Source organism: Branchiostoma lanceolatum, chromosome 12 (genome assembly GCF_035083965.1).
Source record: "Branchiostoma lanceolatum isolate klBraLanc5 chromosome 12, klBraLanc5.hap2, whole genome shotgun sequence".
NCBI lineage: Eukaryota > Metazoa > Chordata > Leptocardii > Amphioxiformes > Branchiostomatidae > Branchiostoma > Branchiostoma lanceolatum.
Window position 1 is genome coordinate 8,058,220 of NC_089733.1, and position 26,387 is coordinate 8,084,606.

Consider the following 26,387-nt stretch of genomic DNA (forward strand, 5'->3'; position numbering starts at 1 on the left):
ATTAAAATACATGACTTCACCAAGCAATGCTTTCCCTATGAATAAACGTGATAAAAACTCTTTCTCCGATTTTACCCCCTAAAAGGCGATATTTTCTTTTCAAGGTGAATAGCTATTGGTTGAATTAATACGCTTAGAATTTGCCATTGCAAAGACAAACTAGGGGGTTGCATCCCTTTTGTAATTTCATATTCATGGCCTGAAGGCAAGGGCATGGAGACCTACACGGGTGACATCAAGGGAGGTTCGTTAAAGTTGTATGCATCACAGGACTATTCAATGGTATCCAATAACCTTCTCATCCTGCTGTAAGCGTGCGTGCTTCTTTTGGCACAGTTCCAAGCCAATTGCTCCTGACATGTACTCTACATGCCTGACGCCTTCCGTCCTACACGGTTAGCTCTTTAATTCCTCATATTAGGAACGCAATTACCCGAAGCATGTAAGGTACATTTTCTGTTCATTAATATCGACAGGCAACTTTTAGGCTGGACTTTTTCTGACGGTGAAGATAATCAACAAAAAGGAATGAGGAAAACAATGCATCTGTTTGCGTAACATAAAAAGCCGCTAGGGGGCCCAAAATCCAATATCTTCGAGGACTGACTAACACCAACCCACATACCAAATATCAAGACAATCCATCAATTGCAAGGCCTTATCGAGTTATACTGTTCATCCACAGACATACAAACGCTACTAAAACACAACCTTTTTGGCGAAGTTGAAAATATTCAAAAGAGCACAGTCTGGATAAGTGATATCATAAAGATGCAAGGCTGAGGAAAGGGTTATTTCTCTAGCTTTGTTGAAATAGAGATTAAACCTCCTTGGTTGAAACTATAGCTCACACAATCCCTCAAAATCTTATGAGTGTGGCTTCACGCATCAGAAATAATCTCACTCGTTTAAACTTTCCCTACTGACTAATCTAAGCCTATTCTGGATTCCAGCGTCTTTATAATGTCCCTTTATCGTATTTCTGTCACGTTTACTTTGAATCAAAACCCGTTACCTAAAGTCTTTTCTTAGCTGTGTCCATACAGATGAAATATTTTCAACTCCAGTGAGTGTAATTCCAGTTCCGGAGTTGTTGCGAGTGGGCTACTTACGTAGGCACTTGCCTCCAATAAACGTAGTTTACATTTGCGCTATTTGCGCTTTGCAATTCAAAAGTTGCTGTACGGGGGCCAGCAAATCTTTCCAGTGGGAAAATCTGTAAACTTCACCACCTGAGCCTCCTGAAGGTGTTTCTTGGTCGTTTCTTGAAGGAAAATTGCGGACGTCTTGATAGATAAGTGCAAAACTTAGAAGGAAGTGGTAGTGTATGTTTTGTTTTTGGGATTAAAAAAAGTTACACGGAAAACAAGTTGTAATTGTAACTTTTCTCTCATTACTTCCCAAAGAACTTCCTACTATTACTTCATGGAACGGCCTATTTGTCATTGATAATGCATAACAACCGCATCAACATGTAATGGCAATAGAAAATGAACGTCTATGGTTTTAGGCGACATTATCTTATCTACCGCGCGCCGTGGGATTGGAAATAAAGCCCAGTTCCTTATCAACAACACCACACACACACTTGTTGCACTGGGCAATAAGTCTACTTGTCGCTTTATGGACTGGTATCTTCTGTTCAGTGAAGCAACTGTCATCTATTTAGTTGAGACATGACTATAATCTGACGGGAGGGTACCCACCACACAAGACTAATAATGGCGCGGGGATTCGATATCACTGCAGTAAGATGTGCTATCTGGATTCATAATCTTCATTATTCTCCCGTACGTATCCAGGCCGTCTGTCTGACATGATAAGTCTGGGATAGAATCATCAATTCACGTCGTGACGCTTCTTTATCTGCCTCGTGCGAATAATGAGACTTATCGCGAATATGTTGCTGACTTTAGCCTGAAGGCATGACTTCCCCCCCCCCTCGGAGCGCGAACAAAAGAAAGACTTGAGAGGGGGATTACATGAATCATACTTTATCAATCTTATACATATAAACATAAGTATATTTCTGTTATCTGCTAAGAACGTATGGCTGCTCCTGGTCTAAAGAAATGAATCCCCAAGTGTTCGTTGGCGCAGGCACAGGCACTAGGAATATGTTTGATTCTCGGTGAAAACAACACACATGATACACGCATACAGACACACACACACACACACGCACACACGCACACACACACACACATACACACACACAAACACACACACCGACCTCCTATTGGTTTTTCACAAGTAGATTTGTAAACGACGAAAGCTTACCAAGTCGTTGTCATGACCCACGAGAAGCCAGGTTGTCTCCAGGGACCCGGGTGTGAAGTGGGGAGGTCCTAGCGAGCAGCTGGCCAGTCAGTCCTCCCGGCTGCTCAGTCTTCAGCCGAACAGGTGCCTGGGTCCCGCAGACGTGCAGCTGCTGCCTGACGGGGCGCCCTCAACCCATCTCCGCGGAGCTCATGTGGACAGCTGCGCCGCCATGTTTCTCACCCATGTTGTCGTCTGGAAGTAAAACAGAGAACAACGTCTGGTCAGAATACCTGTCATTTCTCAACGAAAATAGACGAAGGATGGAAATTCGTGGGCAAAAATGGGCAAGGTGCCATTGGAAGATAAAAAGATGTACGATCTGAGGTAAACGTGGTGGAAAATGGGCCCATTTATCGTTAGAACGTGTCTAGAACATGATTGAAAAAGCACGGAGCGCGTACCAATGGTGTATTTGAACGTGGATTTTATTGCAGTTTAGGTTGAAGCAATCAGCACAGTTTGAAAGTTATTACTCCCTGGGCTCTTTTTAAGACGCGTTTTTTTCTCCATATTTTGCATTCCTGATCAGATTATCATTTAGGTGATTTTGGTTCGTTCTATCACGGATCATTTTGTTGATTCGTTCACAGATGAATGTGATATCAGGTTTTCTTGCATTTTGCGACTTTGCAAACTCTTTGGTGTAAATTGCTTCCCAGTGACTTGTTTAAGTTTAAGAACAAGACTTGTCCCGTGTTCTCAACTGATCCCGTCAAAATTACACCGTCTTCGTAACGCTTATATGAGTATGATTTTCATCAGAGCCAATCAAACGGACCGTTTTCAATTTTGATTCTCCCGACCCGGTCGAATGCTCGGTCACAAATTCACCGCTAGCTTCAAGCCACTTAGGATTATTGAATTGGCAAAACGCATGCAGGATGGGATGTTCCCCGCGCGGAATATGTTGGGAGCAATTCTACGCCAGCTTTTCCCGTTTTCCCCGTTGCGCTGGCCAATACCTTAATTGGAATGCCCAGATCACGCAACGTGCTCTGCATATCGATACTCCGATTCGACGGGAACAGTATGCAGTGTTTTGTAATTGAGTGCGAAAGAGGCAAGGAGATTCTCGAGTTTTTAACGAGTTCATGTTTATTCAGTTGAAGTTGATGTAAGTGACAATGGGTTTCTATCTGTCTATTATTTGATGCTCGTAGACAGCTGACAGATAATTTCTACATTAAAATTTAAACCAAGGAGGTTTTAATCATAAACATAGCCCGAAAAAAAATATTTTACTATACTAGTAGTTTAAGTAACATTTTGCGGTTGTTAATTTTGCTATAGTCCTATCTAATCAGAGGTTACGACCGCTTCGAAACAATATGAACTGAGTACCAACAAAGAAAGCACCTACGCCGCATGAAATAGAAACATATCGTAAATAGGAAAGGTATTGCCTCAAATTTCAAAGACTGCTGGTGAAAGAGCTATCCTTTTATTTACAGTGCCAGCCGCAACGCTGTCAGGTTGAATTTAACAAGCGACTTGTTACAACCCGTCCGTATTTTCAGGGGAAGACGGACCTTGGAACGCGCCACATGACTATAGAACATATGTCTGCCGTCAATTCTCAAAGGGCATGTAAAGACACTTAAAGTCTGAGGGCTGAGGAGGTAGTTCATCATGTCGGACATCTTCGGTGCTGAGTAAAAGACGAATGGTCACAGGCCACGCCGCGACGTCTCTCCGGAAAATATCACTGATGTTGACTCAATAAATCATACGTGGAATGTACGTAAGCACTGCTCGACCGTTTATGTAAGATAGTACTTTGTTCTGTGCTTTTAATGGTCCAAAAGGCATGTATTTTTGTGGAAATATGCTATGGTAACAGGGCGAATTTGACATTAGTAACAGGCTACAGTTGAGAGCATATTGAGAATATCTCTGGTTTATTATGATTCAGATGATTGATAACTTTTTAGATTAAACCGGGCCGGTAAACCGTGTGCTCGACGTCCGTGACATCAAAACGAGCGGGAACGTAGGCGAAGAGAAAATTGGAAAACCGACCAGGCGTCACAAAATTGCAATGTGCCCTATCTCCTTCATATGACTTTCAACGGTCAATTCTTTCAATCTCAAAACCCCCACCTCATTCTGGGCAGCATTCCAAAAGAGATTTTCCAACATAAAAGTTAAAAACAAAAATGAAAAATGTACGTTCCGACCTAGACTAAAGACAAGCTTTGGTCGAAGAGTGAAGCTTTTCCCTGCTATTCCAGTTCAAGGGATGTTCCGTTATGGTGAATACAGGGTTGTCATGAGAAGGGGAGATTCATAAAACATCTGACGAATATGCATATTGAGGATTGCAAAACGATACGCTCACTTTGCTAAATTAGAAAAAGAAAAAAATCATACAAAACGTTGATTTAAAAAGAGCCAGAGACAAGTACTATTGATGAATTGAGCTATTAAGCAGTGAAAATTTCCCAAATTTCTCGTATTCATCTCTCATTCTAAAAACATAGTTTACTGAATGACACTTAAATTTTCTGTCAGTATGGTGTAGAAAATGCATGCTACGGGGGGGGGGGGGTGAAGCTAGTCTCTACCAGACTAACCACGCCGGCTATAGGGAGAATATTTGCCAGGGAAGTTTGGCCAGCAAAGGGTTTCATTTGCAGCCGCGGAGGAAATATAAACTTTACCGTGGCGTGGTCTGACTCTACTGGCAAAGTATTCCCCTTTTTTTGCCGAATTTTACGATCCATACCCCCGTAGGAAGGCCTGGTGGAGGTTAGAGTGAAGCAGCGATTCGTTCTGACCTAAGCAAGCGGCGACAATTTTCCCACTACCCGGCACTTAGCCCTTGGTGCATATCCTCCTGAAATACATCCGCCACTTACATTTCTGCACCTGATGAGAGAGAAAAAAAAAATGGAAAAACGCGCCGCAGTGGATTTATCTTCCTCTAGGGACCCTGAACGGTCGGATATTTTCCATATGAATAATTCTGCATCATTGCTTTAATGAAAATATCATCATAAAGTGGTTGTTGCCGTCTGAGCGCGTTCGCATCACAAAGACCGCGCGCGTGTGGTGTTAGCTAATAGCGTCCATCAAGCAAGTCGTCAAATTTCCCATTTAGCTCTCTTCTTACGTCACATTTCCATCTATGATATTGATTGCGGTCAGCTGGGCGAAAAATTGAAACATGTTGGCACAGAAGCCGTTTCTATACTGGTGAGAAGAGAGAGGAATCGGGAAATATTTGAGGACACTTGCGCCCGTCAATGTTTACGTTCGGTGCCGGCTTGTCAAGATGAGCCGGCCCGGGGATTGATGCTCGCAGGTGCGATTACGGGCTCACGGATACCCGCGTGTTTCCCTTTTCACAGAAGCCGGCTGTGCTGACAATTTTCAAATATATTCATCGTTCTTCAGAAACACCTTTCTATGCACAATTCTATCACAACATGAACGCGGTCTTCAGCATTGTTATTGTTATACATGTAAAATACGGGTCTTGTTTCGTGTATTTTTCTGGACGATTTCTGGAGTTCAGCGACCAGAAAGGAAGTGACATTATGACGGTAGGACGTTGCGATAAGATCACGTAGGTCAAACAAGCTCTGAAGAATGGTAATTTTACCATCACGTTCTCCCTCCAGGGTTTTTACGGGAACTGTACGTAGAGACTGAGGCAAGAGGCGCTCCCGCTGCAACTGATATGAGCCATCCTAATCACCCGCCCGCACATACACGGGGGAGATAATGAAATTGCACCAGTCGAAATCGCGTGGATCAATATTTTTGCGGTCTTTGTATGAATCTGGTATAATTGATACGTACCGCGACGTTCTGACAAAGCCTAGACGTATTTGGTGAATATAGAAGATTACACAAACCAGCGCTACCTGCCTGGTGTGATACGCTTCATTATTGAGATAAAACCTTAATGTGAATGCATAGGGAAACAGGCGCGCGTGTTCCGTGGCTATACGAGCCTTATTTAAAACCGAGATAGCTTCAGGCGTCGGCAACTACCAAGGGAGATATGGCTATATCATATTAGGGCTGGAAAAACAGCGATATACGGTAGTATACAACCAACCCAGAAAACCGTATAGGGGCGTAGTAGTGATATACATGTATACCAGTACGATCAACGGTTTATGTTGTATTTGAACAATAATACGAATACGTATACAGAATTCTATTTCACCAGCTCGGTAGTATATTTTACGAGTCTTCAGCCTTCAGAATATTGCAATCAGCAAATTCCGCATGCAGCAAAACAAAACGTGGACATACCTTGGAGTCAGGAAGCTCTCTCTCACTATCGGAATCCGGCAGCGTTGGTGCTTTTTCCCCGTGACATCCGCGTGGCGCTTCTAACGGTGCCATCCTGGGCATTAGCCTACCACACGGACCGTTACAAACGTTTTTGGATTTTTTAAGATGGTTGTGTGTGAGTGAGCTCGGTGGAGGGTTGTTCCGTTGTGCGCCGCTGGTTGCTCCGGGCCTAAATGAACGTATCGGCGCTGGGAGAGGCGTATTTATAACCACGCGCTGGGATGGGTATGGGTGTAATGCGACACCGCTTCGTCCTCGCTCAGCTGTTCATCTGTGAATGACAGAGCAGAGTGGGCATTTACATCTGGGCCGGCCCAGGTCAAAACTATGTTTCACGTACAGAGTGGGCATTTACATCTGGGCCGGCCAGTGTCAAACTATGTTTCACGTACAATCATCAGACTGAATTATAAATCATTTGGAATTTTTTTGTTGTAGCTAAAGGGAACACTAAAAAAAGCAATATTTCAAGTATTCTTCACAGTTTACGAGAAACGTAATGGCATATAAATGTTAAAAGGTGAATAGTAAAATGTAACAACACAACAAAGGATATTCATGAAACAAGGAGCGTCCTAGGGTAATCCAATTAACTATTTGCTGAGAAATCGATTTTGACAATAAATCGTGTCATTATGATAATTGTCTATTGGTAAAACGGGATGTTGCCCTTGGCTATGTCTGGACGTAATGATGTTCCTTAATATTGATGTTTACTGGAAAATAGAGCGTACACAAAGAGGGAAACGCGAAGAGACAGCAATCAAAACAACAAAGTGATACAAAAAGAACATGCGGTATTTAACTACCCATGGCAATGCATATATCCACCACTATAACACGACCATTTCTAATGTCCTACCCTGTTTTAGAATTTCCTCACTTCTTCACTTGAAGTTGAACATTTGACTCAAGACGAAACTGCTGGAAATAAGGAGTTGCAGACGTACGTGGCCGCATATGGAGATAGGGCCTGGAACGGGTGAAAAAGTGCGTGAAATTGAACCGTGGCCTTTAACAGAGCAACGTAACAAAAAAGGAAAATTCCCATGGTTCTTATTCGGGGTAGAAGGGGGGGGTCAGACTCTAGTCTAGGAGAACTTTATTTCGTCATAGAAAGATAGTATAGTGTACAATTGTAGTGCACAACGATGCTAATACACACCTAGGTTGATACTTTTCCTTGTTACCAAGGCGGTTATATATTAAACCGCTGCATGTGTTACGCTTGCTCTAGATCTCTTCCGCGCCTCACTTCAAGTCATCTCACGGTAAAACTGAACTGCCAATCGCTGGGACACGCTTGGCCAGCAAATTGTGATGTCGATCGCTGACACGGAACATTTTTTGTTCACTAAGGAAGCTGAAAATTGACTATTGATTTCTTTATCAACGTGCGGCAGGCTTCCAGTAATGGTTGTTGCAGTCTTTTGATACTCGGGAATTGAAAAACGTGGCTGCATTGTAATTGAGCTTTATATGTTTCTGCGAAGGATGCGTGCGGGTCATATGATACCTTATTACGTATATGCAGATCCATATGACTCGGCTTATATGTAAGTTGAATGACGGAATATATACTACATGTCCTAAACGTTAACAGTTATGCAGTTATATTATATTAATAATCACTATCACAGCAACGATCGCTTCACATGAGAATGTCAGACCTGATCGGACAACATTTGAGGCGGTTTTTAACTTGATCTTCTTTTTTTTAGAAATGTTTCATCGCTAAATCATTTTGTACCCCACTCGTCACGGTTACGACCATTGCCATGCTGCTTTCATGGTTAGAAGCGACCCCTAACAGTTTGTTTGAAAATAACAGGAAATATTCGCTATATATTTGGAGAGGTCCTGAGCAGCATTTATGCTCATTGCAATACTTTGACCTACTTTTTTTGATTTTCAACATTTCTAGTTTCTCCAACTTTGCTTTCAGACTTTAAGTTAGGTTCTTCTCGTCAATAGATAGTCCATGGGCCAGGTCCCTCAAAATAGTAATTTGGTACCAAAACAAAGGGCCAAAGGATGACTTACTTTTTTTGAAAAGGTTGATTCCTCCACTTTATCATTATGCATGTAAAATGTCCAGCTTTATAGGAATTATCAGGTGATGTAAGAAGATGCCTACCGGATTCGCACAAAGCGAACATTAGGACCGTATTAGGACCTCCTCTCTCAACCGTGCTTCCCCCCTCCCAAGGGAAATGTTATCGCCCGTTCCCATCATACCCTCCGGTTGATAAGGCCAAAGAACATTAATGTTGTGTATCCGATTACAGTCGTGGAAAATTAGGGTCGGTCGTTAGGGATTTTCTTTCTTCTTCTTCTTTCTTATCGTTTTAGATTTCGGCCGAAATGGGCAACAAATACAGTCAAACAATGTAAAACTGAAATGCCTTAGGACACTGGTGCATATTTTCAACGTCATATTTTAATCATACAGATATAACATGGAGGCCAAATGAATATACATTAATATGATATGATATCATATTGTATTATATAAACATCATATCAACACACATGACAATTATGTAGGGTGTCAACAATAAGATAACACATCGCGTAGTGTACGTGTTACCATTGCGCGGACAATAATTAATAAACACCTGGATTGTGATCATGACAGTGACAAAATACGTCTAAAACTTTAAAAACTTCTATAAATGTAAAGATATTTTCTTGTGCTAAAAACTTTCCAGTTATTCTTAAAAAGAGGGACTTAAGAGGAGAAGAACATTCTGTAAATGCAAAAATGTTCGCGGTGGCTTCATGTTCGCGGTTTTCGCGGCGACCGTTTCACCGCGAACTTAAAACCACCGCGGACTTTTTTGTCCAATACTGTAGCAGTATGTGACTATAGCGCTGCCGTGAACTTAAAACTACCGCGAACACTCCATTTTCCTCTCAACGCGAAATGAAAACCACGCAAACTTAAATGCATTTACATTTTACAGTACTTTGAAATAAAAGGTACAAAAAAACAAGGAGGTTTAGAAAAAACGTACAAACTGGCTGTGATGCCCATTCCTGTGTTAAAGAGCTACTTCAATTCTGCGACAAGAGTCGAAAGGAGGTTTATCGCTGTACTTTATGCTCGATGTCAAAACAATACTGTAGCACAAAGACACATATTTGCGGTGTCATGATTTTACGGTGGAGAGGCACCGCGAAAATAAAACCACCGCAAACCTTTTCAAGATTGACAGTGAATGTACAATCGTCACTGTGGTGTGTCCAGTTATTGTAGTGAGTGATCCAGTATAGTGTCGAGGTTCTGGCACTGGAAAAATCCGTGAAATGTGGATCCTTTGAGGAAAGCGGGTACAATTGGATATTGTCCGGCCACATGGAGTTATAGGGAATGTATTCCATGGGGAACCATTTGGTTTGCATCTCTTCTGTTTCCCTGGGTTCTCCAGTAAAGTTTGTTGAGAAGAAGACATGTATCTCCAACATGACCGGATCTGTTACAAACTCAATCAACAGCAACCCTACCTTCTGGAGACTATCCACCCTCAGGCAGCTTTCTTCCTCGGAACTCTCTCTTCGCTGCTTCCTCGATTGTTTCCCCGATTTCCACTTTCCCTCCGAAGCCGCTCCTTGAAATATTGTTTTTTTTTTAGTGTTCATTTTAGCTACAACAAATAATTTCTGTCATTCAAAAATGACATTGTCCCTCACTATGTCCACTATGAAAAGTGGTCAGTTCCACGGCCGTGGAAGTTAACAATCCATGGTCTTTGGAAATACATTAAAACCTGGTCGGACAATCACCTGACGCAGGCAACCACCTCCAGGCACAAACAGTCCCGTTTTTTTTTTAAATTTCAGATTGAAATTTGGAAGAGGACTTTTACGAGGTCTTGTTGCAGTACTTCTTATGCGCATATGCTATGATACAATGGGGAGAATCAACTGTAACGTCTTGCCCTCGATACGAGCTAGGCTCTGTCCAAAAGCGACCTCTATCGTTTCATTCGGACATTGCAAATCGCTAATTCTTAGACTAGCCTTGATAGAGATAAACCATCCCTGACAATATAGAATATACTCAATTGTAATAACTGCGCATTAGGCCATTATATACACATTCATCGTGATTTTGCAGTAATTTCGTATAATTTTCAAACAACACTGTAGTCATGTTATATTCCATGTATCTAAAAGGATCAAAAGACTGACCCAAAGCTTGTTGATAAGCACTTTGTGTACGAAAATGGCGTGCAAAATATTAATAAAATTTTGTACATGTAGTTGTTTAACTGTTCGTGCATCGATGTCAGTTATGGATATCAATAATCAGGTATGCCTACAGCCATCGTATCTTTCAAATACTCATACTTCGTGGTAACTAACGGTTACATACGTGCACAGTGGCTAAGCTATTCGTTTCTAACGAAGAAATATCAATGATTCTGCTAAATTAGTAGAATAGATATTTCGCGATTGATTAATCAAATGCACTTTCCAGACGGTGGACTAACTTGCGTTCTGAATGTACTCATCTATGAAACTGATAGATAGCTACGGCCGCGTGGCGCGTTGGATACACCCGATCCCTCGATCTCGGAAGTTAAGCAACGCGCGGTCCGGACAGTGCTTGGATGGGGGACCAACCAAGGACGTCCGGATTGCTGTAGCCTCACGAAGCTTTCCACGAAATCGTCTTCCGGGAGGGACGTAAAACGGGGGTCCCGTGCTCGAGGAGGTGCCTCGAACACGTTAAACAGCCTCATTACCCTACACATTGGGTACCTGCCTGTGGCACTGGCTGCAAATACACCTGATATTATTATTATATTATAATCCTAAACCTAACCCGAATCCAAACTATAATGATAATCCTGAGCTAAACCCTAACCCTACCATCGACACCGACACGGGTCAAAGTTTCTGACGTGACCAAACGAACATCTGATACCACCGTTGCGTAGCGGAGATAGTATCAACCACCAGATCTCCCGAGCCATCGCCATTTTTGCCCCGCTGCCTTTTTAATTTCCATTTCGTCTTTCGGTACGTCGCCGTTTCTTCGTCTCCAAGTCCGGAAGCATTTCCAGGGTTAAGACAACTTAAGAAGTCTGCTGGGATTTCTGGAATTCTGCCATCCTCCCTGATTGACATCGTTGTCGCATAGGCGTGTCTAAGTCTGTTATTGGTTTTAAATTCAGGTGCGCTTGTCTGTCGTGTCGTCTGACAAGACACAGGAACTGAGACTTTCCGCAAGAGCGCCAAGACCACCTTCAACATCCGGAGTCATATATGGTCTCAGTTACTTGCTGCATTGGTGGTGGTCTTGTATTTGAGGTGGAAGGTTCCCGAAGTGGTCAACAACCATGCTGAATTATGGGAGTAGACTGGTAAGTGTGTGTGGCACGCTTCGTGTGAGTTTTCAGATTAAGAAACGATGTGATGTTTTTCAAATGTTTATTTCTTTCAAGATCGATAGAATTGCGTGATGATAAAGTAAAATAAACAATGCAATATCTGCAGTGACAGGTGTTGCGAGAAGATGGCAGAAATACGATAGATCTAAGGCCCCCTATGGACACATAACTGTCGTCATTTAGACCAAGACATGTCGGATTATGTGGACAGCTTTGTGGATTTCTTTATGGTCTCTTGGTTAGCTTTCTATAAGAAATTCGCGTATTTTCTAGACTTAGGAGAGATATGATTATGAGGTTAAATGTATATGTTTACTTGGTACATCAATAGATTGTAAATGTTTCGTTTGGGGGTCTTGGTTGAGGCGGCTATATCCGGCAACAATCAGGTCATGACAACATCCGACACTGACATCCGAGCTGACATAGCGCAAGGTCACGAACAGACTATGTTCTGTCCCATATCATCTTTCATACATCTCAAAATCGACAGCCTGAGTCAGATGTGGGACAAAATATCAAACTACGCTGTACTGTTCGCTTTTGCGCTCATGATTTTCTTTACAAACACCTAAAAATCCTGAAAGGTAGCCATGAGGTGAAAGGTAAATAAGGTTTAAAACTAGACTCAACAATTATAAAAGATACTTGCAGTTATACGCGTACCGTAGTACTCGATTTAGATTGATTTTCTTTTATACTGCCGATCTTCCCTTCCCGTTTACATTGGATTTTTTTTTTTTTTTGCATTGAATTTGTTTTCTTTGCAATTCCTTGCAAATGTTTCCAGATTTTATCAGGTTCTCTTGCCCTGACAATTAATGGATATGTTAATTCAAATTTGGTGGTAACTCTATACACACTCTATGCACACCGTAAATAATTTATGACGCTTTCAATACAAACGTGATTACAACGTTGTGTGAACATTGGCCGAAAAGAAAGCTTTCATTAAAAACGTTTGACGATATCTGATTATGAGAAAAAATAAAGCGAAAGTACGAAAATCGTCAGATACTTTTATAGATATCACCGGGTATATATAATACAAACTATTTACTATCAAAAGATTGTTATCCTTTTTTTACACTGTTATTCTCCGACAGAAAAATATACTGCGATTCCACCATCAATCGCTAGGAGCGCTGTAATCGTAACACACCCACTAACCTCTGACCTTATTTTGGCCTTTTCACCTTCCCAGCTGTGTATTTATTTCTATATTTAAACATATACGACTATTTGTCTTGGAATAAACGTCCTGAAATACGTATTTTATTCTAAATATTTGAAGAACAACTCATTAGTACCGTTTTCTTTGCATTATCTTCAAAATAATCGACAAATCCTACGTATTATTTTCTGTCCCGTGCGGAAGGTTAGAGGGGGTGGGGGAGCAAATCGTCACTTCCGGTTTTTCAAGTCTGGGCCACTTCCTCGGGAGTTTTCGCAAACTTTCACTCTCATTTTTCCTTCAAGATGTCCAAGGCGGGCAAGAAGCAAGTCGAAGACTGTAAGGAGAGGACGGGAGGGACCGAACTTGAGCTTGTGGATAAGGGAATCGCCAATCTCCTGGACGTACCCGGTCTTTGTGAGTTGTTGTTCATATATGGCCCAACTATGGGCGGAATGTGACTTTATTTACTGCCCCCCTCCCCCTTACCACCCTGTAAACTAGAAAACAGCAACATCTATTTATGTGAATGTTGAAGTACCATCCAACCTTTCATAATGCAAGATCTCATTCTGATATTTGATTTGTATATTAACTAGTTTAAGGCTGGTTTTGTGGGTTGTTTTTTTACTCAACTCGAAGCCCCACCCCCTTTAATTTAGTCTCTCTCTCAGAGCAGGACTTAGCCATAAACAAGTTAAATCGATAAATAGAAGACAATCACTTTAATGATATCTACTCTGATTATTGATGGAAAATTAGCTGTGTCTTTGCGTGTGTACTATAGCTGTGTGTGTGTGTGTGTGTGTGTGTGTGTGTCTGCATGTGTATGTGTGTGTGCATGTCTCTTCGTCAGTATATAACGTTACCTTTATAGATTTTTAGACTTGCTAAAAATCCTTTTCTTTTGCAGTACAATTATCCAACCTGGTAAGATTGACAGCCAGCCACAACAAGCTTCATGGTGAGTGCTTCACTTTTTAACCCTCATCCTGCAAACTGTCTCTGTTACTGCTATCAGTACTACTACTCAGCAGGGAAAAGGTTAACCGTTAACATTGTCAATACAATCGTAAATGTAAGACATGTAAGTAATACTTGTAGCAGTGTTCTCGACAGGCCTTTTCAGCATAGGGGCCCCCTATATATGCTGTGATTTGGACCCCCTATGCTGTGATCTGGACCCCTATGCTGTGTTTCAACCAGCATAGGGGTGTTTCTTTCTGGGACAAACCTTGTGACCCTTCATAAATCTTATAAAAAGTTCGTATTTGGCTTTAGAATGAGGCTGTAACAGAGGAAAAACTTTACTTCACAAAATTTATTCCTCAAAATGCAGGAAATGGTGTCTCATTGGGTTATGAATTCAAAAATTTTCCGGGGGAACAAGCCGGACTCCTTAGTCCTTACTCTGTGGTAATATCTTCATAGCTTGCGCCGCATAAAGTTGGCCTTCTGTACCTGACCCCTATGCTGTGAAAAAATTCTGGCGAGAACACTGCTTGTACTGACATTGTAGTTGGTAGTTTTACATGTATATGTATGAAGCTGAAGTTGAAAAATCTCATATCCAACTAAATTTTAAATTGAAGGGCTTTATCTCTGTCCAATCAAAAAATACTTTAGATTAGTTATAAATTGTAATTTAGCAATTTTAAAGAGATAAGAAAACTGAAAGAACTTTGGTTTAGCAAGGTAACTGAAAATAAACAATGTTTACAATCATAAAATTCAACAGTTTAGAACAAAAGTAAAAAAGACAACACTACCCAAATGTTGCCATTTTACAATGCAGAAACTAAGATATATAATAAATCAAACATTTGACAAAGCAAAAATGCTCTGTATTGGTCTAATGGATCAAATGCAGTCTTCTATTCCTTTGTTTTGCATTTGTTTTGTGGTAATTGGATTAATGCACAATCCAGCTGCACATGCGGTTATACCCTCAGGCGTTGCATCAATAGACTAAACCCCTTTATACTGCAGCTGTCTGTACACCTGGTGTCATTATCTCAGTTTTTAGTTCCATACTTACGATATACAACATTTTTCACCAATGGCAAGTAACTAGAAACTACAAAATGACAAATTCTTACAAAAATAGTCATTATCAGCAAGCTTTTGTAGATATGTACTGGTTGATGGCCTTCCTAGTATTACCTTGACACGATAACCCAAAACATGCCAAAGATGCACTAGGTTTGGGGATAGTTTATTCGACCCTGTTGTGGTCTAGTAATTTAGCAACTACACAGTTTAAAGCTTTGAATGTTAGACAATATATATACAGATTTGTTATGGAAGAAATATATGTTCATAACCAACCCAGTACCACTTATCATTTATATTATCATATGTTATGATATCATTATATTTCGTTTCGTTATGTTAATTATATCATATATCATTGATAATCATATATCAAACTTGTGAACTTGTAATCCGTATCTGTATATGTATATATACAGTATAGCCAGTATAACAACCCTTCGGCATAACACACCAGCTTACACCAGCAATATGATTTGATACTTTGACATAGAACCTCTAATGGGTGAATCTTTTCTTCCCTCTCTCCCTCCCCTAGCGGTGCCCCCCAGTATTGCACAACTGCAGAACTTGGAGATCCTCAACCTGTTTAACAACCAGATTGAGGTCAGGAAAAGTCTGGAATTTTTTACCTAAAATGCTGAATATGTGTTTTTAGTAAATTTGGAAGCAGATGTACCAGTTTGAAAAGTAAGGATTTGCTTTTAGATGGAAAAATACATATATGAGCAATCAGTAAACAATAGGTGTTGTACAATGCTAAACTTTCTTCCAACACTTAGGTATTCACGGATCAAATTTTCAACGACCACTGTCGCCTTCTTCAGGATCAATAATGACCAATCACTTCCGAACGTAAACTCGCGAGAGTTACAGACACGTGACTTTATTGACACTTAGTGTTGGAAGAAAGTTTAGCATCGTATTATGATTACTACCAACACAGATGAGCTTTCATTATAATAGGTGTTGTATTGTGATACTAAATACAGAGAATCACCACTTTTGATAATTTTCTTTGACTCGTTTGACCTGCTTACTAGTATATATATGATATAGTGTTAAGTGTTTACAGGCAAGTAAGAAAGGTAGACTGAAGCTAGTGTCAGATTCAGCATCACTGAAACTAACGTTATACTGAGAACACAGGCTATTTCTTACAAGTTAATAAAGTGTTCCTTTCATTTTCACTAGAATATGATTTGTAATTGTGTTGAGCGTTAATGCAGCTATTTGTTTCACATTCACAGGAACTACCAACTACTTTGTCTACCCTGCCCAAGTTGAAGCATCTTAACCTGGGGTAAGAAGTCAGCAAATATATAGTCAATTTTACATCTATATCAATCAATCAATCAATAAAAATTGTTTATTAATCAAATGCAGTTAGAAGCTGAATTCCATCTTGTTGCACATCTTGTTTCTTAATAACACATGGAGAATTAAGTTTGAAACATTCCATCCAGCTTATTTTTGTACTGATACAGGTTATATGCATGTGTGTTATGATACATTGGATTATACTGAAGACAACTAACCAAGAGATTAAAAAGTTGAAGTATTCATTTTTGAATCTTTCTTCCTGAGATCAGGATGAACAGGTTGAGTTCCTTGCCACGTGGGTTCGGTTCCTTCCCGAGTCTTGAGATTCTGGATCTGACGTACAACAACCTGACCGAGAAGAGTCTGCCTGGAAACTTCTTCTACTTGGGTTTGTTTGTTTGTTTGTTTGTTTGTTTATATATTTGCACAAAAACCTAAACAGTGAAGACATCAAATTTATGAAAAGAAAAGTGGAGAGAGAAGGCCTAATAAGGCTTATGCTCCCCCCCCCCCCTTAACCTTACAGTTCTGCAAAAGGCAAGACACCATAAGTTAGCCCTACCGGTCAAAGGTCATTTGTCACCTGCGCCGCACCAATCGCGACACTCAAATCAAAACTCATATAAGAGTCTACCATTTCACAAAGACTGTTATAGACACTCTTATTACCCCCGCACTGTGAGAGACCGGAATTCATTGCCTCAAGAAGTCACGGAGATAGCTGACCCTCCCAAGTTCAAGGAGGCGGTGCTCCTGCACCTCAGAGGACAATAAAAGCGCAGCGCACTCCCCTGGGCGCTTTGCCCCAACAAGAGGGGTGTTGCCCAGTATCATATCAAGATCAAGATCAAGAACCTTCTCACTGCTGCCTATCCCTGTAACCAATACAATTTCGTGCCAAAAGGCTACTTCGGCAAGAAGAGGGTTAAACTTGACAAATACTAATCACAATACAATATGTACTAATAATGGTTGTGGTACTTTGAAGCAGACAGGATGTCAGTTTAACACAACTTTTACATTGATTTTGTAGGTAATTTGTTTGTATGTTCAATCTTTAAAGTCACCGTCTTTATCGTCTTTTCCCCCCAGAATCCTTGAGAGCTCTGTACTTGGGAGACAATGACATGGAAACTCTCCCTCCCCAAGTTGGTCAACTCATGAAGCTACAGATAGTAAGTATTACATACAGTCAAACCAGGTGACCACCTCTACATAAGGACTACCTGGTCAATGTGACCACTTTTTGGTGGGCCCTTATGTAATTTTCCCACTGACACAAACATCAAGAATCTTTCCAAAGTGACCACCTCTCCACATATACCAGATTTTATCGGTTCCCTGAGTGGTCTGCTTGGGCAGGTTTGACTGTAATTACTAGACATTTTATATAGAAGAAGAAGAAGAACTTTATTGCGCGACAATTGTAACTGATACAATGTATGGCAACTTACGCACATCAGAGTTGAACTATTGCTAATTGTTGACAATATATACAGATACACATTTACCCATCTAACAGTCTAGTAGACATTTTATTACCTCTGGGAAAGGGGGTCACCTCTTGAAGGAGTATTGTGAATAAGGTTGCCCGTACGTTCGCAACTACAACTCACGATCCCTTTGCTGCATTGGTATGTAACTTGGTATGGCGTCTGCCATTATGCACGAGATGACACTCTTTTTTTAGCCTTCGGGCAAGAACTTGCAAATAAAATTATTATTAAAATTATTATCTAAAAATGCCATAACAGTTTTTATTCCGCTAATTTTAACTGTCTTTATTCTGTAGCTGGTGCTGAGAGACAACGACCTGATTGCCCTGCCCATGGAGGTCGGTAACCTGGAGAGGCTGAAGGAGCTCCACATCCAGGGCAACAGGCTGACTGTACTTCCACCAGAAATTGGTAGGGGGCATTCCAACACTGTTGACTGAATAGATAGCATGCTGATGAGGTAGCTGTTATTTAAAGTTTAAAGGAACAGAGAATGAAAACAAGATGTTTAATCTCCAACGTTCACATCTATGTCATCATTGTCATGTCATCAAATTTGAAGTGATGTGAATTCCTTTTCTTACAATGATTTTCTTTGGAGATCTTTCTTCAACATCCTTTGTCGGTGCAAGTCCAGTCCTCTAGGTCACAATTTTACAGGTTTATGCTTTAATGTTCTGTACATTAATGTATCTCAGTAATTTCCACTACTAAATGTAAGAATAGCATGGCACTCATGCAATACATTATGTATTTATGATGATGTAGTTAGATGAATCCAATATCTGTATGTGTCCATGTTCTGAAGTCTGATCACCAATGACCTTTAACCTGTGACCTTCCCAGGTAAGCTTGACCTGTCAGGCCCTAAGATGGTGTTTAAGGGGGACAACAACCCGTGGGTGGCGCCCATCGCTGACCAGCTGCAGGTGGGCGTGTCTCACCTGCTGGAGTACCTCAGGTCCGACACCTACAAGTAGTAAGTGCCTCTTTCATGTTCAAACTGTTCACATTTTATAGTAGTATGTCAGTGGCTGCATCAACACCATCACCAAAATGCAGTTGCCAGGTAGCAGAGGTCGTGGCAGACCTAAGAAATCTTGGTTGGAGTGTGTCAGGAAGGATGTATGGCCTCACCAGCGTGGACCCGCTGGACAGAGCTGCTTGGAAGCACGGTGTGAAGACTAGCAGACTGCTGCCCACCTGTGTCAGGGACCCCGGTAGCAGTATAATCAAATAATGGATACTACTAGTACTACATATGTCCATGAAGGTTAGACATCCAGCTAATAAGATACACCAAAAAACTGTTACATATCCAGTTGCTTGAGTGTTTTTTTTTTTTTAGTAGTGTGCATTGTCCAGTGGTTAGCAGCCTTGCCTCTTGACCAATAGGTTGGGAGTTCGAATCCCAGTTGTGTCACTCACCAAACATGCACGCTACTGGAAAGGGCTAGGGGAATTTCCCTGATACATTGAACCTGTAAATACTGCACATAGAGTGTGTCTCCTCTGTCATGACCAGTACAGAGGAAGTTTACCTCTTCAGTGAGCTAAACTGGTTCGAGATCACTCTCACTATCTATCTGACAACCTCTCCTCGAGTTGAAATACTGTATGTAGGATTTTGGCCACACCTCATGGGTGGAGCCTTTTTTGTAGTAATTTTGGGTCTTGTTTCTTTGTTATCCTTAGCCTGTAAGGAGATCACCGTCACTATCTATCAGCCTCTCCTCCTGTATGTAGGATTTTGGCCACACCTTGTGGGGCAGAGCTTTTCTGTAATTTTATCGCTTGTTTCCTACAGCCTGTATGGGCGTCACATCCAGGCCGGAGCTCAGCCACCGCCCAAGACCACTGACAAGTCCAAGAAGATCAGCAGAAAGGCAAAGGGGAAGTAAAGCTGGTCGTCACGGTGACCAAACATGCCAATCAAACAAAAAACTCCTGGAAATTATGTAACACCATATTCGTAAAAGGTTAAAAGCCAGTTTCTTTTCGTTTCGTGATTTGGAAAAGAATCATTCATATTCTGCGCATGATTTTAAATGTTTTATATTTGTTATGAAACCCAGAACCGTACCAAAATTGAAGAGATATGTGGAGAAATGTCTGGTGGGCAAGTTTCCAGGGGCAAGTTGAAGCAACAAAACTTTGATGGAGAAAATTCTCTCCAAAAATTCTATCTACAAACGTTGTGGAATCATTGAAATGGAAGAAAATTCTCTCCTTACAGCTTCCACAAAAGTGGAATGTATGAAAAATATTTCAGTATTCAGATCAGTGAAATTTCCCACAAGAAGGGATCATGCATCATTTCAATGTTTTCTCAAACTGAAATCTCTCAGGTGAAGGGATCCATCTCGCTGAAGTAACGTGAACTGAATTTCTGCAATTTTCAGAGCAATTTTCTTACTTAGCATATTTGTAAGGGATCTGTAATACTAGTGATATATGGTGACTAGTTTGAGAATTTTTGTCTACAAACTAGATACAATGAATTAAAATACAATTTTGATAGTCTTTTTTGTTGGTTAAGATACATGTATATCTTGTAGATTTTATAAAGGTGACATATGGATGCTATGTCACTATAGGTGCTTTTCAATGTAGTCAGCTACAATTTTGACTAACACCGGTGTACTTCGTATTTTGTAAGTTGCATGTGCATTGTGCTGATATGTTATTATGTATGTATATTTATCCTTAGCTATTTATTCATCTCACAATAGTTGAATGTAATGCTTTTGTGAGGCTCATTGGCATATATGTATGTTGGTGTGTTTGCTATGTAGTACCTATAGTAAACATCACCCAACATATCCAGGTTTTTCCTTTTCACTGGCAACTTAGTATCGTCTTTATTTTTGGCAAGCTGAGAATGCGGCAGTTTACTGTATTTCCTATAATAATTGCACATCTATGTCAACCATGCACTTATGATGGTGTCTACCCCTGGCTTTTTAAGCATAAGTCCTTTTTTATACTGTCAAATTTTAGTCAGAATACAGTAATCATCTGCACATTTGGTAGCTTGGTTGGTGCATTTATTAGAGCAAATACAGTAAGGGAAGAACTGGATGTGTTTGAATGATGTTTACTATGGTAAGGTGGGTAGGAGAACCATACATAGGTGCAATATGTACTGTTTTACAATGTAGTAGTCTGTACAGACTACATGGTGTGATGTAGTAGGGACATTCGGTGCTATGTAGATTGTATGTACATCTATTTACCATACTGTGGCGGCCAAGAGATTCTAGCGTTTCTTTGACTCAGTGTTTCAAAAGACCAACAAAGTAAAGGTACACTCAAATCATTTGAATGCTTAGGTTGCACAGTGATGCCACCTGGTTGTTTTTAGAAAAACTGCAGCTATTCTGGGTTCAATGTTCTGGTATTATCTTGAAAAATTATTGAAAATAACCCTAAAAGAAGCAAGTTAAAACTCTTGGCTGCCACCATATGAAAAAAAGGATCCATTTTATGACAGCACCATGACAACATAGCACCAACCAAGAGCTGACGACTTTGTGACAGTTACATTGTAATATGCCATCATCAAATTTACTTTCATGTCCATGTGCGCAAGTCTAAGTAGATATAAAAGTCAGTGCAACTTTAATCCAGCAGTGCTTTTCCCCCAAAAGCGTTGACATCTATTTTTGTACCAGCACTCAAACCTCTGTCTAACTTTAACTACACTGGCAGCTTCATAATAAAAAGGTGGAAGAGTTGACAATGGGATTCGTCTATTTTGTACTTGTGATTTATTTCTTTGTGTTTCTGTTTACGAGAGCCCGTTTTTTTTGTATTAAGGACCTGCTTAGTTGAATTGCTAGTGATATTCACAATGTTTCCATATACTCAAGCAATGCAAATAGTGTAGAATGAAACGTTAATGTTTGCCCCCTGTGAAAAGAGGAGATTTTTCTTTCAGTGGAGGAAAAACGCTTCTTGCTACATAGTCCAGGAGCCCTGGTACAAGGGGGCGGAATTTGGTGGTAAACCACGCATCCCTCCATGGATAGTAGATTTCCCGTTGCCGAGTTGCTCCCCCCTTGATGATTGCCATGGCACAATCCGAGGGAGGGGATGGCTTGTAGTCTTTGCTCATCTGAAAGGCCTGGATGAGAAATATATGGACATGAAGCATCGGGGTAATAGTACTAATACTCATTGGTAATGAACAAAGGTCGTTTACATCGAAAAAGGCAACATCTAATCGATAGCAATGTCAGTCATAGTGTATGTATGAATGTGTGTGTGTGTGTGTGTTAGAACATAAAGGCTGAATTGTATCATGTATTTTTTGCAAGTTTGAATCTCCTAGTTTCTTATTCACATTCAGGAGGATTTAATATTGGTACTGTTGTACCTTATCTATTGTAAATCTGATGTCTCAGTCAATGATAGATCTGAGAAACTTATTTTGCTTGGTGCAGCTTTAAAAAAACAAATTGTACGGTTCTTGGGGGCAAATGTGCTAGATGTTGGCACATCGGCAACCAAATCCGTAGAGCGTTTTTTTGCACACTTTAAGATAGTATAGCCGAAGGGGCTCTGTGGGTGTCACTCCACCGCCAGGGAAGGTCGTGTAACGTGCCTTTCTCAAGGGCACAACATCTGGGAATGGTGAGCATTAAAACCTATTTGTCCAACGCTCTAACCATTTCGCCACAAAGATGAGACGTAACTTTGAATCATGAAAATAATTTTGAAACACCAGTATGACGCACTTCTTGGAAATACTTAGATGGTTCGGTGTCTATAAACCCGATGACACAGTACGTCACAGACACGTTGATGTCCTGCATTACCAACTCCTGCCGCAAGGAGGTGAAAAACCCATCCAGACCAAACTTGGTGGCCGCGTAGAAGGCAGTGAAGGGATTCCCGATCTTTCCTGTGTAGAAAACAGAAATTAAACTAGAATGGCAACATTTTCGGGAAAATGCAGAATATTCCCCTCCCATTACCTACACCTGAAATATGACAGCCATAGCATTGACTGTAAGGATATTACGAAGTTTCTGCATAAATTATGCAAAGGAGGTCGGCATTAGCATAATTTATGGCCAGGTGTGTTCACCTTTCCTAAAGGTACCTTCATCTCAAATATGACATCCATAGCTTTCATGGTAAGGGATATGCATAAATTATGCAGAATGCACTCATTAGCATAATTTATGGCCAGGTTTTCTGACCTTTCCTAAAGGTACCATCATCTCAAATATGACATCCGTAGCCTTTACAGTAAGGGAAAAACAAGTTTATGCATAAATTATGCAAATGAGGTCCGCATTAGCATAATTTATACACAGGTGTGTTCACCTCTCCTAAAGGTACCTACATCTGAAATATGACATCCGTAGCCTTTACGGTAAGGGATATGCATAAATTATGCAAATGAAGCCCTCATTTGCATAATTCATGGCCAGGTTTTGTGACCCTTCCTAATGGTACCTACATCTCAAATATGACATCCGTAGCTTTCACGGTAAGGGAAATGCAAGTTTATGCATTAATAATGCAAATGAGGTCTTCATTAGCATAATTTATGTCCAGGTGTGTTCACCTTTCCTAAAGGTACCTATATCTCAAATATGACATCTGTAGCTTTTACAGTAAGGGAAATACAACTTTATGCATAAATTATGCAAATGAGGTCCTCATTAGCATAATTTATGTCCAGGTGTGTTCACCTTTCCTAAAGGTACCTACATCTCAAATATGACATCTGCAGCTTTTACTGTAAAGGAAATACAACTTTTTGCATAAATTATGCAAATGATGTCCTCATTAGCATAATTTATCGTCAGGTGTATTCACCTTTCCTATAGGTACCTACATCTCAAATATAACATCCGTACATTGTAACATAAGGTACATATAATTTTCTGGAATACCATTAGTAGAGCTACCACCGCACATCTACTTGGTTTTTGGCAGAAGAAGAAGAAGAAAGAAGAAGAAGAAGAAGAACAGGCAAGCAAAAACAGTATATCCCCCTTCCCACTGGAAGGGGAATATAACAACGTTTAAGAGCTGAATCTCACAGTATCTCTCAAGGTACTTCGATTTACAAAATGCTGTGACAAAATGGAGGGAGGGAGGGAGGGAGGGAGGGAGGGAGGGAGGGAGGGAGGGAGGGAGGGAGGGAGGGAGGGAGGGAGGGAGGGAGGGAGGGAGGGAGGGAGGGAGGGAGGGAGGGAGGGAGGGAGGGAGGGAGGGAGGGAGGGAGGGAGGGAGGGAGGGAGGGAGGGAGGGAGGGAGGGAGGGAGGGAGGGAGGGAGGGAGGGAGGGAGGGAGGGAGGGAGGGAGGGAGGGAGGGAGGGATAAAAGGATGGACGAATGGATGGGTGGATGGGTGGATAGAAGAGTGGATAGAAGAGTGGATAGATGTACTGATAAAAGGATGGAGATACAAAGAGAGATGGCAGATTGTAGTAGCACCCAGGAAATTTAACATTATCTTTTTTCCACTTACCAGCTATTGAGCCGACCACGACCAGACTGCCGTTGGTCTTGTGAAGCAGTGGCAGTGCCAGTGACGCCAGTCGGATGTAGCTGTAGTAGTTGATCATCACGTGATCGTGAAGAAACTCCATGTCTCCATCCCATAGGAAGGCCTTTTTACTCTTATGGCTGGTTCCTACATGGTTTAGGACCAGATAGTCCAGACCACCTTCAGAAGTAAAAAAAGATGAGCATGTCACCAGCTTATACTGTAAATGCAGAAATGTTCGCGGTGGTTTTATGTTCGAGGTTTTCACAGTGAACTTTCAAACCACCGTGAGACTTTTTGCCCACTTATTACTGGAGCACTACTATTGCTTCAAACGCGAAATTATAATCACCGCGAACACTCCATTTTCTCCTTACCACGAAATATAAACCATACAAACTTAATTGCATTTACAGTATTATAACTAATATAAGCAGTACAATTCAATGAAGAACACTTGGTTACATCCCTAGGGCACCACGAAAACACTACTTTAAGAAATAATAAATATGATATATCTCAATGGGACATATTTGCTGAGCTGACCAAATTTTTCCTTGGCTGTCTGTATAGTCCTCTCACAGTCCTGTGGTTTCCCCATGTCTCCTGCTACATAGATGGCCTCCTGGGCTCCCAGGTCCTTCATCTTAGCTACAACCTGGACCAGAAATAATGTTACTTAGTCTTACACATGCAGTATATGACAAGAAGATTCAATTAGGCCAGCTGTCCACACACAAGCATGTGACCTGTCCTTGGTGCTGAACACTCTTCTTGTTCTGTGTTTTAGGTATCTCATTAACAACTGGCCTACTTAATATGCTTATCGCCCCTCATTTATGCCGAAAATATTCACGATGAAGGAAGTATATGTATAGGACTACATTGGTAGGGTCTGTACAGGATTAGTGAGGATCATATTGTTTAACAAAACATACGTTGTGTAGTTCACCACAAGCGGGATTCTGTAAAAAGTCGGCACATTATGTACTCATTGATACATCATCCATTGGAAAAAAACATGCCCTTCTTGCGTTTAGGATTCTTTTGATAACTGATACCCACCTCCTTCAGTCTGGCCTCTCTCCTGGCCGTGATGAGAACTCTGGCTCCTAACCTGGCGTAGTGGTACGCCATCTGTTCACCGATGCCGGTACTGCAGCCTGTCACCACGACTCGAGCTCCCCTCAGGGATTCTGTAAACGGTCATGAAAACGTTCCACCATTTTGTGAAATTCCGAATGTTTTGTGTGATTCTACAACATGCAGAGAATAACCCAAAGCAATAGATGGTAGAGTAACGGACCCTGCCCTGAGAGAGTCTTGAAAACGTTTAAAATCGCATCATCTGTAATTATAAAAAAATGTTTTCCAGCATAAATCTTTCAACCCTTTTACAGTATCTCGTGAGCGTCGCGTGCTACCAGGCCGCTATTTACCGAAGCCCCCCCCCCCCCCAGTACCAAGACTCGAATGTGATATCACACCTGCAGCGTCACTTAACGTGACTTACCTGGATCAAAAGCGGGCTCGTACCAGATGTACCCCACCAGTACCGCCAACAGAAGAGCCAGAGTCCATCCTAGTTTCCCCATATTTTTAATTTTGAGCGGTGTGTTGATCGCACAAGACCCTCCGCGTACATAGTACAAAATGGTGACAAAGTCCGCTCGGGCATCTTTTGTTTGCCCGAACTTTCAACTTTGCCCCTATCTTATCTAACCCTAGGGGTCACCGGTCAGGCGGGTTTCTTTTTTGTCTGAAAATTTTCTTTTCTTTGGGCCGACAGTTTTTGCGCCTATAAC

The 26,387-nt window shown here is 41.1% G+C and overlaps 2 protein-coding genes and 1 long non-coding RNA gene across 4 annotated transcripts in view; 1 reads left to right on the forward strand and 2 right to left on the reverse strand.

Annotated features, from left to right (window-relative positions):
* Positions 1-6,889, reverse strand: part of LOC136445913 (uncharacterized) — a 32,459-nt gene extending 25,570 nt beyond the window's left edge. For both annotated transcript variants that reach the window (XR_010757454.1, XR_010757453.1), the window contains exons 1-2: positions 6,589-6,889; positions 2,281-2,514 (exon numbers count right to left, since the gene is read on the reverse strand). This is a non-coding gene — a long non-coding RNA (uncharacterized lncRNA). The remainder of the gene's footprint in view (positions 1-2,280; positions 2,515-6,588) is intronic.
* A 4,980-nt stretch (positions 6,890-11,869) lies between these two features.
* On the forward strand, positions 11,870-21,816 carry LOC136445504 (ras suppressor protein 1-like). Its single transcript, XM_066443529.1, has 10 exons — positions 11,870-12,002; positions 13,509-13,620; positions 14,117-14,167; positions 15,794-15,861; positions 16,506-16,558; positions 16,848-16,966; positions 17,671-17,753; positions 18,371-18,485; positions 18,921-19,053; positions 19,882-21,816. The coding sequence occupies exons 1-10, from the start codon at positions 11,979-11,981 to the stop codon at positions 19,973-19,975; spliced, it is 852 nt and encodes a 283-aa protein (XP_066299626.1). The 5' UTR covers positions 11,870-11,978; the 3' UTR covers positions 19,976-21,816.
* On the reverse strand, positions 21,605-26,279 carry LOC136445503 (hydroxysteroid 11-beta-dehydrogenase 1-like protein). The gene is made up of 6 exons (XM_066443528.1): positions 26,096-26,279; positions 25,648-25,778; positions 25,129-25,240; positions 24,565-24,762; positions 22,814-22,980; positions 21,605-22,200 (listed from the first exon to the last, which is right to left on the reverse strand). Exons 1-6 carry the CDS (start codon positions 26,175-26,177, stop codon positions 21,973-21,975), a joined length of 918 nt encoding a protein of 305 aa, XP_066299625.1. The 5' UTR covers positions 26,178-26,279; the 3' UTR covers positions 21,605-21,972.
* Positions 26,280-26,387: the final 108 nt, after the last annotated feature.

What these genes read in the sequence shown, in the direction of transcription:
- LOC136445504 (XM_066443529.1), top strand. Translation starts at nt 11,979, where the DNA reads ATGCTGAATTATGGGAGTAGACTG. An exon ending in TGTTTAACAACCAGATTGAG is followed by an intron (nt 15,862 to 16,505) that starts GTCAGGAAAAGT and finishes TCACATTCACAG; the next exon opens with GAACTACCAACTACTTTGTC. An exon ending in TGGAAACTTCTTCTACTTGG is followed by an intron (nt 16,967 to 17,670) that starts GTTTGTTTGTTT and finishes TTTTCCCCCCAG; the next exon opens with AATCCTTGAGAGCTCTGTAC.
- LOC136445503 (XM_066443528.1), bottom strand. Translation starts at nt 26,177, where the DNA reads ATGGGGAAACTAGGATGGACTCTGGCTCTTCTGTTGGCGGTACTGGTG. An exon ending in GACAGCCAAGGAAAAATTTG is followed by an intron (nt 24,763 to 25,128) that starts GTCAGCTCAGCA and finishes TTACTTCTGAAG; the next exon opens with GTGGTCTGGACTATCTGGTC. An exon ending in CATCTAAGTATTTCCAAGAA is followed by an intron (nt 22,201 to 22,813) that starts GTGCGTCATACT and finishes TTTCTCATCCAG; the next exon opens with GCCTTTCAGATGAGCAAAGA.